The sequence below is a fragment of the Camelus ferus genome, chromosome 2 (genome assembly GCF_009834535.1).
Source record: "Camelus ferus isolate YT-003-E chromosome 2, BCGSAC_Cfer_1.0, whole genome shotgun sequence".
Taxonomy (NCBI): Eukaryota; Metazoa; Chordata; class Mammalia; order Artiodactyla; family Camelidae; genus Camelus; species Camelus ferus.
The window spans coordinates 34,147,584-34,159,469 of record NC_045697.1 but is presented as its reverse complement, the minus strand read 5'-3'; the positions used below and the strand labels follow the sequence as shown (position 1 = coordinate 34,159,469).

General features: G+C 38.8%; 1 protein-coding gene across 1 annotated transcript; it reads left to right on the top strand.

Annotated features, from left to right (window-relative positions):
• The first annotated feature begins 301 nt into the window (after nt 1-301).
• On the top strand, nt 302-11,305 carry COMMD8 (COMM domain containing 8). Its single transcript, XM_006185963.3, has 5 exons — nt 302-437; nt 4,822-4,977; nt 6,622-6,774; nt 8,178-8,333; nt 9,382-11,305. Exons 1-5 carry the CDS (start codon nt 372-374, stop codon nt 9,400-9,402), a joined length of 552 nt encoding a protein of 183 aa, XP_006186025.1. The 5' UTR covers nt 302-371; the 3' UTR covers nt 9,403-11,305.
• The last annotated feature ends 581 nt before the right edge of the window (nt 11,306-11,886 follow it).

Genomic DNA, 11,886 nt, shown 5'->3' with positions numbered 1-11,886 from the left:
AAGACACTTACAGCAAACCTTCAGGTCAATGGCCCCGGCGCACCCCAAAATGTGGTTACCATTATTAGACCGCTTTCTAAAGAGTGCAAATAAAGTTCGCTAGAACTCTGAACAAAGCTGCCAACTGCTTTGAGAGATCTGCGAACGTGCCTTCAACTAACCGATAAGGGCGTTCAAGCAACGTCGCAACAGGCAGAAAGGATTCCTTAGTTACAGGGCCAGCCATAGCTCCGTCTCTGCGCACGCGCACCAGGGCTCTCGCGTCTCCACACCCTCCCACGCCCGGCGGGAGGGAGTCACGTGGGCGAGCCGCGGCGCCAGAGGAGACGTCAGGGCTTGTCATGTGAGCCAGCCTCCAGCTTCACACAGGAATGGAGCCGGAAGAAGGGACGCCCTTGTGGCGGCTGCAGAAGCTTCCTGCGGAGCTGGGTCTGCAGGTGAGGAGCGCGCAAGGCGCGGAGGCGCGGGCCGGGCTCCCTGACGGCCTTTAGGGGGGATCGTGCCCGCCGCCCAGAGAAGGGAGGGGGAAGGGGTGTGATTTCGAGTGGCCCGCCCCCTGCTTTCTACTCAGGAGCTAAAGAGGCTGAGGCTTGGTGCGCCACCCCCACGCACCGGCTTAGGATGACCCTCCAGGGGCTCTGCGCGCAGACACCCGCCGGGCCGCGCCCGCACGCGGGTGGGGGCCGCCCATCCTGTCCCGCGAGCTGCCGGGTGACCCAGGAACCCGGACTCGGGGGGCGGAGTCGCCACGTAGTCTTTGAAAGTTTGCAACGTGGAGGCGGTGGTTTGCAGGCTCTCATGTGTTTCATTCATTCATTCATTCAACACAAACCTCCCGAATGCTCCCTATGCACCAGGCACAGTGCTACGTGCTAGGGATACCTTAGTGACCTAGATAGAGGCATACTCTACCCCCTTGAGGGCGACAGAAAAAAACTGGTAAGTGCTGCCAAAAACTAGGAGACTTACCTTAGGTGGGGTGGTCCGAGGTGGACCGTACCTCAAGAAGTGACATGTACATGGGCACCTTCAGTCTAAGAAGGAACCTGGGTTTATGAGGATCTGGAAAAAGCGGCCTTACTCGTTTGTCCAGCCAACATTTCTTTGAAGTCTACTATGCTGGATGCCCTGATGTGGTAAGGAGACAGCCTGTAGCCTGGTGGACCTCGTCATCTAATAAGGAAACCAAACTGAGGTATCCATGATAAGTTTATGGGAGAGAGAGCAACCCAGATGTAAAGCGGCAAGGGGAGGTTTTGCAGAGGAGCTACTTAGATTTCTAGATTGGGTCCTGAAAGATGAGTAGGAATCAGACAGGTTAGAGGGAAGAGTTTCAGGCTGAGAAATAGCAGCTATGAAGGCTAGAGGAAGAAAGCCAGCCCCAGGGGGGCTCTGCTGTCTTAGAGGCTGAAATTCAGAGAAGCAGATCAGGGAGACTGCTAGACAGGTGAACAGAAGTCAGGTGGCTGGAGTCTGTGTGCCGTGCTCCTGTGTTTAGCCTTAATGCCTAAGGCCCTGGCAGTTTAAAGTATTGGTTTTGGCAGCAGCAAAATTTTAGTTTGAAAGAGGAGAGAAATGCGGAGACAATGAGTACGTATAATGAAATTTTGACTGTGAGCTGTGAAAGGAAGAAAACTCAGTGGTTGCTATGAGAGGAAAATCTGAGAAGTGTTTTTTCTTCCTTGAACTTTAAATTAAAAAAACAAAACACCTTAGTGCCCCAAGTATTAGACCAGAAGGAAATTTGCGAACCTCTGAAAGGAAACAGTGTATGCAAAATTGAGTTTCAGCCTGAGCGCTGGAAGCTGTGGTTGTTTGCCCTCTGACTTGAGACTATTGACTAACACTTTGTATTGTAATTAATATATTAATATGTTTACTCGCACCTCTTCTATTCCCCAGCAATTCAGGCCTGATTAAGTCTTCCTTGAACACAACTTTTTAACTGGTCCTCTTGCTTCTGGTCCTCTTACTCTGAGCTCCTTCAGGGTAGATTCTTTGTCTTATGCCCCCAGTTCTTGAGAGTTCTGTCTGGGTCAAGGTGGGTTCTTAATTAGTGTTTGCTGAAAGAAGGAATCAATTAGTGTTTACTAAACTCAGCTTTATCGTTGGGGCGGATATCTGCATCCCAAGTTATGGTGGGCTGGCCTTCAGTGTCAATGATACTTAGCTTTAAGTCTCTGTTCTGTTCTGTTTACAGTGGGTGAAGGTTGAGGGTGATGGCTTAGCCTACATAATGTAGAGAGGTAGGCAGCTTTTATAAGACCCAAATTTCTACCTTTCTCACCCTGTTCCATTTACAGTTGGGATAGTAGTGGGGAGATGAATAAACTTAGTTGACCCTTAAACTTGATCCAACCCGTATCAAGAAAAACCATCTTAAACCTTTTCTCTCATTTTACAGATGAGGAAGCTGAAAAGTCAGTGGAGGGTTTGGGTAACTTACCCAAAGTTATCAAACTAGTAAGTGGCAGAGTGGGTACAGATGTGCAGATCTGTTGATTGTGAGTCTTGTATTAGCTTTCTGCTCCTGTCTTCAGCCTCCCTACGTACTATTTACACAAGGCCCATCGCCTTTACTGTCATGTATGTACATAGCTCCTACATCTCTGGATCCAGCCAAAAATCTCTTCCCTGAGGGTCAGGCCTCTGGTTAGATACACCACAGTTACCTTAAATTTAGTAAGTCCTGAACCAAGCTACTCATCTTTCTCCCTGACTTACTCCTTCTGTGGTTGTAGCTTCATTTTTGGTTGTGACACAGCCACTTACCCAGTCACTCAACCTGAAATTGAGTATCATCCTGGGCCCTCCTTTCCACATCTTCTTTGCCTCTCTCCTGCCTCCAGCTTGAGTGTCCTCAACAGTTTAGCTCCCCATAATCTCTTGCTAGTAAACTGAAGATGGGGGCCTTTAGGCTCACCCTCTTTTTCTCTTTTCTCTCCTTATGGCTCCCAACCTGTAGGCAGATTTATGGAAAAATAATGCAAATATATGAATAAGCTGCTTCCCTGTTGAACAAACACAGATTAAAGTCTAGGCTTTTTTTGCGTTGTGTACAAGGCCCTTTACGGTTTGGCCTCTACCAGCTGTCCAGTCTTGTATCCTGTCATCCCCCAAATTGCGCCATGTGGTGTTACACTTTCATCCTAGGTATATGCAGCTGCTACTAGAAATGCCCTTTTCCTGTTCGACCAGCCAGCTACTCATCCTGTAGGACATGCTTGTCCCTCCTTCTTCGGTGCTCCTTTGTACCTTCAGTAGACTTGCATTGTATCTCCTGTCATCCTAAATCGCATTTATTTATTGGTAACTGGTTTTCTCTGATGGACTAAGGCTCTGATATGGTAGGACCTTATCTTATTTGTCCTCAGTTTCCTCACTTGTAAAATGGAGGTAATAACAGGGCTCACTTCACAAAATCACAGTGAAGATCAGCGCAGGGTTTGGTACACAGTTTGGGCTCTATAAACGGTAGCCATTCTTGTTATGTTTTCTCTGTGTTTACATTGCCTTATTTACTAACTGGAATGAAGTGCTCATTACATATTTGTGAATGAATTAAAAAAAATTATATTCCAAAAAGATAGCACTCTTATTTTTCAGTTTGAGTTCTGGGTTTTGCTTTAGCATGGGAGACAGGTTGGGATAAGGTAAAATGTATGTAGGGAATGCTGAATGAATTTCAAATTGAGGATGTTGGTTGGTTTATGGTAAATAAAAATTCTGTTCATCTAGTGCATTAGCCATCATTTGGAAGTAGGGTTACCAGTTGCTCACCTCTGTTCCAATATGTGCGGTGTTATTGAGAAGGAGTTATTTAAAATGGACTGGGATGTGATCCAGGAGAAAAGAGTTGGAAGACTTGCTGCTTAAATGCATTTCCAAGTTGTTCGGGTTCAAATATTCTTCTTACAAGACACAAATATCTCTTCAGAAAGAAAACCGTATTTATTGTTTGCCTAGAACAGCGCTGGTATAGTAGGTACTTGGTTAATAGATGTTATAGGCATGGAACATAGGACCGGTAGTGGTAGTAGTAATAGTGATGATAATAATAACAGTAAGAAGAAGAAAAATGATAACAATGGCAGGCGATGTTTAATGCCAAGAATGCGCCACGTGATTTGCATGTATTCTTATTCAGTCCTTACAACAGCATTGTGGGGATAGAGGCTGTCCTCATTTTACACATGAGGAATGGGCACAGAATGTTTAAATAACTTGGCAAAACTAATAAATAGTGGAAATAAGATTCAGACTAGTCAGTTTTGTCCCAAAACCCACAGTCTTAATCACTGTGTTCAGTAATGTTTATGTTAGGATTTCCGCTGCAGGCATTAAGTTAGGGTAGAGGGAAAGGAATGTAAAAAAGAAAAAGAAAGGCACTGAGGGCTTTCTTGGAGGGGAGCAAAAGAAATAAGTTGTGGAAAACGGAGAGAAGGGGTTTGTAGATCCGTAGTTAAAGGATTTTTAGAGTCATACCTTGTTTTTTTGGTTATTGGTATAAATAGACGTGTAAGGAATCCCAAGGAGAAACTTTTGTACCCACCACTTTCCTTTCAGGAACATTAGAGAAACAACATGTATCTATAAAATTATTTTAGCTTCTGAAGATGGAAAAAATTATAGAATGGCTGTTTTTTTCCTCCTTTGATGAAGCTTTTTAATTAATAAAATAATGTTAAAGATAGTTGCATTTCAACCTCAGCTGCTTCTGCAGATAACGTGAACTTCTCCCAACATTTATTTGCTATGAAGGAGATAAATCTGTTTTATAATTTTACTTATAATTACATTTATTTCCTTTTTTCTCTCTAGCTTCTTCACAAAATAATTGATGGCATTTGTGGCCGAACTTATCCTCTCTATCAGAATTATCAGAATGTTTGGGATTCAACAGAATGGATGCACGTTCTAGAAGATATTACCAAATTTTTCAAAGCTGCAGTTGGTAAAAATTTATCTGATGAAGAGGTAACTTCACTCCAAATTTCTCTACCTTGTAATAAATAATAATTCATGTTCAGATTTTTTAATAAATTGGTGTTTAGGGCACTGTGTAATACAAGGGCCATCATCAGTAAACATACAATAGATAACAATAAAAACCTCATAATTGTGAGTAAGTGGAAAATCTGTGGAAGTTCTGCGGTTTTGTAGTTTTGTTTTGTTTTTTTTTTTAATTGTGAAACATTTAAATCATATGGAAGAAAACCAGAAGTTATATAACCGTCACCTATATTCCCGTTACTGCAATTAAACAGTTTGTTAACATTTTACTTTGTGTATTTAATGTCTGTGTGTGTGTTTTAGAAGAAACAAGGCATTACAGATAATACGTAAATCTCACCCTCCCCTGGAGATTACCACTCATGAAGTTGTGTGCATGTTTTGTATCCTATATTGTATGAATGTTTACATCTTTCAGCAATATATACAATTATTGGAGCTGTTTAAATGTGTAAGTTGTAAATGGTAACATAGGTATCCGTTTGTCTTTTTTTCCCACAACATCGTGTTTTAGATTTATCAATGTTGATAAATGTAGATTTGGTTTATGTATTTTAAATACCCCTTGCAGTATTTGATGATAGAAATTAGTGGGACTTATTTTTTCCATCCTCCCACTGATGAACAGTTGAGTTATTACCTCTTTCATTATTATGAATAGTGCTGCTATAGACATTTTGTGTGTGTCTAATTGTACACACTTGGGCCGGCTTTTCTAGGATAGACATCTTGAAGTGAGATTACAGGGTCAGGGAGTGTCCTTCCGTTGAATTGCTTTTGTACCTTTGTCAAAAATCATTTGGGCATGTTTGTGTAGGTTGCCCACTTGAAAAAAAAATGGAGTTATGTATGTCATTTTGATTTGGATGATATTCTAAATACATGTTCTTAGGTATATGTATTTTAAATGTCTCCTTTTATGTTTGCTGTTTGTTTCTTAATGGGTCTTTTGTTGAATAGAAGTCCTGAAATTTTTTTTTTGATGTATATATATTTTTATTGATGTATATTCAGTTTATAATGTGTCAATTTCTGGTGCACAGCACAGTGCTTCAGTCATACATGAATATACATATATTTGTTTTCATATTCTTTTTCACCACAATTTACTACAAGATATTGAATATAGTTCCCTGTGCTATACAGTATGAACTTACCTATTTTACATATATTAGTATCTGCAAATCTCAAACTCCCAATTTATCCCTTCTTCCCCCCTCCCCCCCAGTAACCATATCTAGATTCCACATATAAGTGATACCATATGGTATTTTTCTTTCTCTTTCTGTCTTTCTTCACTTACTATGACAATCTCCAGGTCCATCCATGTTGCTGCAAATGGCATTATTTTATTCTTTTTTTTTTTAACATTTTTTATTGAGTTATAGTCATTTTACAATGTTGTGTCAAATTCCAGTGTAGAGCACGAATTTTCAATTATACATGAACATACATATATTTTATTCTTATTTATGGCTGAGTAGTATTCCATCATAGTTGATAAAGTTCTCTTTCCTATCCTTGGGCTTCCAGCCAGTTCCATAGCTTTTAAACTTTTTAAACAGAAAGGCCCTTTCACATATTTTCTGTTTATTTTTCTTTTCATAGATATCTCAGCAGTTGAATCAGTTGAATTCATCTCATCAAGAAGCTATCATGAAATGCTTAAAAAGTAGGAAAGATGAAATCAAGCAGGCTCTGTTAGAAGAAATAGTTGATATTTCCTCTGCACAGCTGCAGGATTTTGATTGGCAGTTAAAGGTGAGAATATGCTTATTTATGAGTATTTATGTTATTTAATTTCATTTTTTGAATAGAAAGATTTATTTTTTATAATATTACATATCTAAAATTTCTGTTATTTTTGAGAATACATTTTCCTTAAGTGTCAAAGATGATTAAAACTTTGTCTTTTGCATTAACTTGGGCATCAAGTAAGTACACTGTAGACATCCCAACCATGTATAAAAACATTACAGTGATAATCAATTTAATTAACTGAAGTTTTATGTCATTGAAGGAGGACTGAAAGACATGTGGATGAAGGAATAGATCTGTGTTCTGTGGCTTTGGTGGGTAGGACAAAGGCTCAGGTATATAATTTGCAATTAGATGGGTTTGAACTCAACCTAGGGAACACTTATTTAATAACCGCTATGAATATCTGAAAATTATTTTAACCTGTTTTGGGGGTTAGCACACTCCTCCTCATTGCTGGTGTAGGCTGAGTAGGCTGTAGAAACCACTTATTGGAAATATTGAGAATTATTCATGAGGTAGACAACCTGAGGGTGATACTTTCAAATCTCAGATGTCATAAGTCCTGTATTTTGGAGAGAGGATGAAGGAGAGATATGAGGGTGTGTTTGATCCCATAGTGTATGAACTGTAAGGGAGATCCTTTGAGGTTGGTTGTTAGGGAAGGAGTCCCTTACCATTGCCCAAGTAAATTTTTGCAGGTGGTAGCACTCCAAAATTCAGTTATAGTGGGAAGTACTGGCTCAGATTCCAGGAAAATTGAGTTTCTCTTTGCCATCTGCCAGTGAAGCTATGATGCTTGTTTCAAAAAACTCTAGTATCATAAACATTTGGTTCTTCTATTTCCTCTAGGATACTTTCTTTGGACAGAAAATAGAAGAGGTAAAAACGTCGAACGTTTTTGTTGAGTGGCTCTAATCGAAGATGGAATCTTGATAGCATTTCTCAGTAGTTAAGTAGATAGTTAGCTGCCCATGGTTTTAGCATCTTAATTTCTGAGACTAAGCAGTGTTTTTAGTCTTATCTTTGTGCATAGAGTTTCATACTCTTGGTATCTTTACACTTCTTTAAGAATTCTCTGCTTCTTGATGTATTGGGCCCATTTAGTACTTTACAGTCATAACTCTGCTCGAGATTCCTGCTCCTACCACAAAGTCCTGACCAGTTGTCTTTTTTCCTTAACCTACTTGCCTTCTTTTATTCACTCTCTTTTCTCTTTCTGTTCTTCAGATATATGCTGATTTGGCATGGGTTTAATTTCTTTTATTTCTCCTGCATTTCCGTGTACTTGACAGCAAACAGGAGTACTCTTTTTTTTTAATGTGTTGTTCATAAGCTCTGATGCATATTTAATATAGTCCTTTTGAAAACTACTTGTTAATTACCGTTTTCCTCATTTTAAACAGCTTGCACTTTCTAGTGACAAGATTGCTACATTACAAATGCCACTTTTAAACCTTCATCTAGATGTAAAAGAAAATGGTGAAGTCAAACCATATTCCGTTGAAATGAGTAAAGAAGAGCTGCAGAATCTAATAAATTCCTTGGAAGCAGCTAATAAGGTATTTGCTTTAATTTTGTTGTAGGGTTTAAAATGTTTAAGTTTTAACTGATACCGTTAGAGCTATATAAGAAAACTAATCATTCGTGTTTAATGTTTTTTTTGTTCCTGGTATTTTATGTCAAGCACAGAAAATACTTTGTTGATATGTTCTGCATCTCTAGTTTTAGATATTAAATTAATTAGAAATTGTAATTTTAATTTACACTAATAGAACATAATTTACCAAGTAATTATTTTTGCAAGAATAACAGCCAGATTTGTTTTGCTTCAGTACTCATTAATGCTACAAAACATAGAATTTTTAACTTGGGGCTGTGAAATTAGTTGATTCTGAAGGGATTTAATGGTTAAAAGCAGTTATGATTTTGAAGAGAAGATTGTCTTGTTTTAACTGGGCAAATAGCAGAAAATTTCTTTAAGTATGGGAGACAAAATATGGCTTGTAGTTATTATGACAAAATCAGATTGAGACAGAGTAGAACTATTGAAGGACTAAAGGAATGGCTAAATGACAGTGACCATTCTGAGTGTTTAACTAATGAGAAAAATAATAAGCAATAGGAAGTGCTTCTGTGAGGAAGACATAAAAATAATTGTCTACGTTATGTATGTTCCTTTCACTGTTGCTGAGAGTTCTCTCTCTCGTGATCGAGTCTCGAGGATTAAAGTCAGTTATTCTTACAACCTCTTTTGCCACTAACCCATCTTCCTGGCTTGATCATCTTGAAACCCTGGTATACCTCAGCTTCCCTCCATACTCTGCAGTTCCTCTGCCATCATGGCCCCTCGATGACTGGTCCACATGCCCAATAACAGACTGGTAGCCTGGCTTGCCTCCGGATGGGGCTCCATGTCTGAAGGGCTGTGCGGCAGAGCCTGGCGTAAATGTCAGATGAGCTCTCACCGTGGGTTCTGGCGGGCCTGTGCCTTCAGTTACTCTGCATTGTACTTGTTGTCAGTTCTCCAGACCCTCCGTCAGAGAATTCAGATACTGACATCATTCTGGTATAACCTGATTCCCTCCCTTCTGCTCCTTGTGTTTTAAGGTGGTCTTGCAGTTGAAATAACTGGAAATGATGGATACCAACGTTACCAGATTCTGCTGTTGTGATCGATATGGCACAGTGAAGACTACGAGTTCAGAAAACCTGCTCTGTATTGTGATGGCACGCTGAGAAACCAGCAGTTTTGAGTTTACAAAGACAACAATTCATCAGCTTCCCTAAAGAACAGGAAATTATATGGTTGACAAGAAATGCATAAGAACGTGAGAGATGAAAAGGCTATCGTAGCAGTTTATATTTTCATAATGACTGTTTTGCTTCATTTATTAAATATTTGAGAAATCTTTATAGATACACAATTTTATTGAAAGCTAAAAATAGGCTCTAAAGTATTGTAAGCATACAAGCACAAAATATATTTGAATGTTGCTTAGAGAAGTATGTGAATAGCAAGGATGTTTATTATGGATATATATGATTAATTTGCGATATTTTTAAAAAATAACTTTTCAAGAATGTATAACCTGCATATATAACTCAGGAGATTCCATGTCTTTCTCATATTTCAGAGGAAAGATTATAAAATGTAAAATTTCTCAGAGAAGCTCTTCAGACATGAACAAGAAAAAAATAACTAAATGTGTGAACAGTTTTGAGTTTAAGAATTCTAGTAACTAAAGTCTTTTACTAGAACATGGGAAAAAACAAAAATAACACTGTTCCTTCTGTATTTTTGTGTCTGGTCCAGAGAGCGTGATCTGATAAAAAAAATACATGTTATTAGGCCTTAGGCATTAACCATTAATAATAGGCATTAACTATTCAAATATCAGCTATGACTATCTATAGGTCCATTTTTGTTATGAACTCTTAATATTGAACAGTTTTGAATGTTAACAACTTCATTGGAAAACAAACCTTTTTTAGTTTCAGTTCACTTTAAAAACAAGCATTCTGAGCAAATAAAAATATTATTTTATTTTTATATATTACTTTGTTTCAGATGATTTTCTCCATAATGCAGTAGTACATCATTGGTACCTACTGTTCGCAAGCTTTATCACTCAGAGCGTCAGACCATTATTCGAGGTATCCAGGACAGTGACTAGTATTCTCATCGTGCAGATGAGGATAGGCTTAGCGAGATCAGTAAATGTGTGTGTGATCTAGATGGTACTGCTCAAAATGTGTCTGTAGACAGTGCCGCTCTGTGAACTGTTACAGCTTGGTGATGAGATGAGCCTGTGCCGGAATATTCATCAATACGCTGCTTTCTTCATTGAGAAATTTTGGCTCTGAGAAAAAAAATCAGCTGAACTAACCAGTGTGCTTAGGGTGGTACTTGATTTTCCTCCTTATGCAAGTTCCTGAACAGTTTGTAGACAAGCGCTTTCAGTAATACCGATCTAGGGTCCTTCTGAATTTCAACCCTCCATGCAGACCTTCCTTTGAGAAGGGAAAAATCGTACTCCGCTTGGTCCTTCTCTCACTGTATTGTCACTGTATTAGCATATGTAAATGCTTTATTGAAATCTGACTGATATACTGTAAAATGCACATATTTAAAGTGGGCAGTCTGATAAGTTTTGACATATACACACCCATGAAAGCATCACCTCAACCAAGATGGTGAACCCCCAGTCACTCCTGAAAGTGTCCTTTTTTTCTGTAATCTCTTTCCCCCCAAGACAGCCACTGATCTGCTTCCTGCCACTGCAGATTAGTTCACATTTGGGGGAGTTTCATATAAATGGAATCATACAATATGTCCTTCTGTGATCTGGCTTCTCTCAGTGGTATTTGAGATCATCCACGTTGCTGCATGCATGTATCAGCTCATTCCTTTTTATTATTGAGAAGTAATCTGTTGTAGAATTCTACCATCATTTGTTTATCTGTTCATCTGTTAATGGATGTTTTAGTTGTTTAAAAGTTTTGGCTATTACAGTACACAAAATGCTTTGAACATTCTTATCTATGTCTTTGTATGGATTTACACTTTTTTTTTGAAAAGAGACTCTTAGGAGTGAAATGGCTTGATTGTATGTCAGGTGTATGTGTGTCTTTTTAAGTAACTGCCAAACTGTTTTCCAAAGTGATTTTATCATTTTACATTCCATACCACAGTCTAAGAGTTCCAGCTCCATGATTCCTTGCCAGCGCTTGGTATGGTCAATCTTTTTAATTTCAGCTATTCTAATTGGTGTGTAGTGGCATCTCATTGTGGTTTTAATAATATTCATTTCCTTGATGACGGAATGATGTTGAGCATCTTTTTATATGCTCATTTGCCATCTGTATATCTGCTTTGGTGAAATGCTGTTTAGATCTGTTGCTGATTTTTAAATTGGGTTATTTTATTTTTGAGTTTCGAGAGTTTTTTGGATAGCCTAGGTACAAGTTTTATCACATATATGCTTTGAAAGTATTTATTTTCTCCCAGTGTATGGCTTGTCTTTTTTCTTTTTCTTTTTTAGGGCAGTTTTAGATACACAGAAAAATCAAGCAGATAGTGCACAGAGATCTCATCTACCCCATGTCCAGTTA

Coding starts and splice junctions, on each gene's coding strand:
- COMMD8 (XM_006185963.3), top strand. CDS start 372: ATGGAGCCGGAAGAAGGGACGCCCTTGTGGCGGCTGCAGAAGCTTCCT. Junction 438..4,821: donor CTGCGGAGCTGGGTCTGCAG/GTGAGGAGCGCG, acceptor TTTTCTCTCTAG/CTTCTTCACAAAATAATTGA. Junction 6,775..8,177: donor ATTTTGATTGGCAGTTAAAG/GTGAGAATATGC, acceptor CATTTTAAACAG/CTTGCACTTTCTAGTGACAA.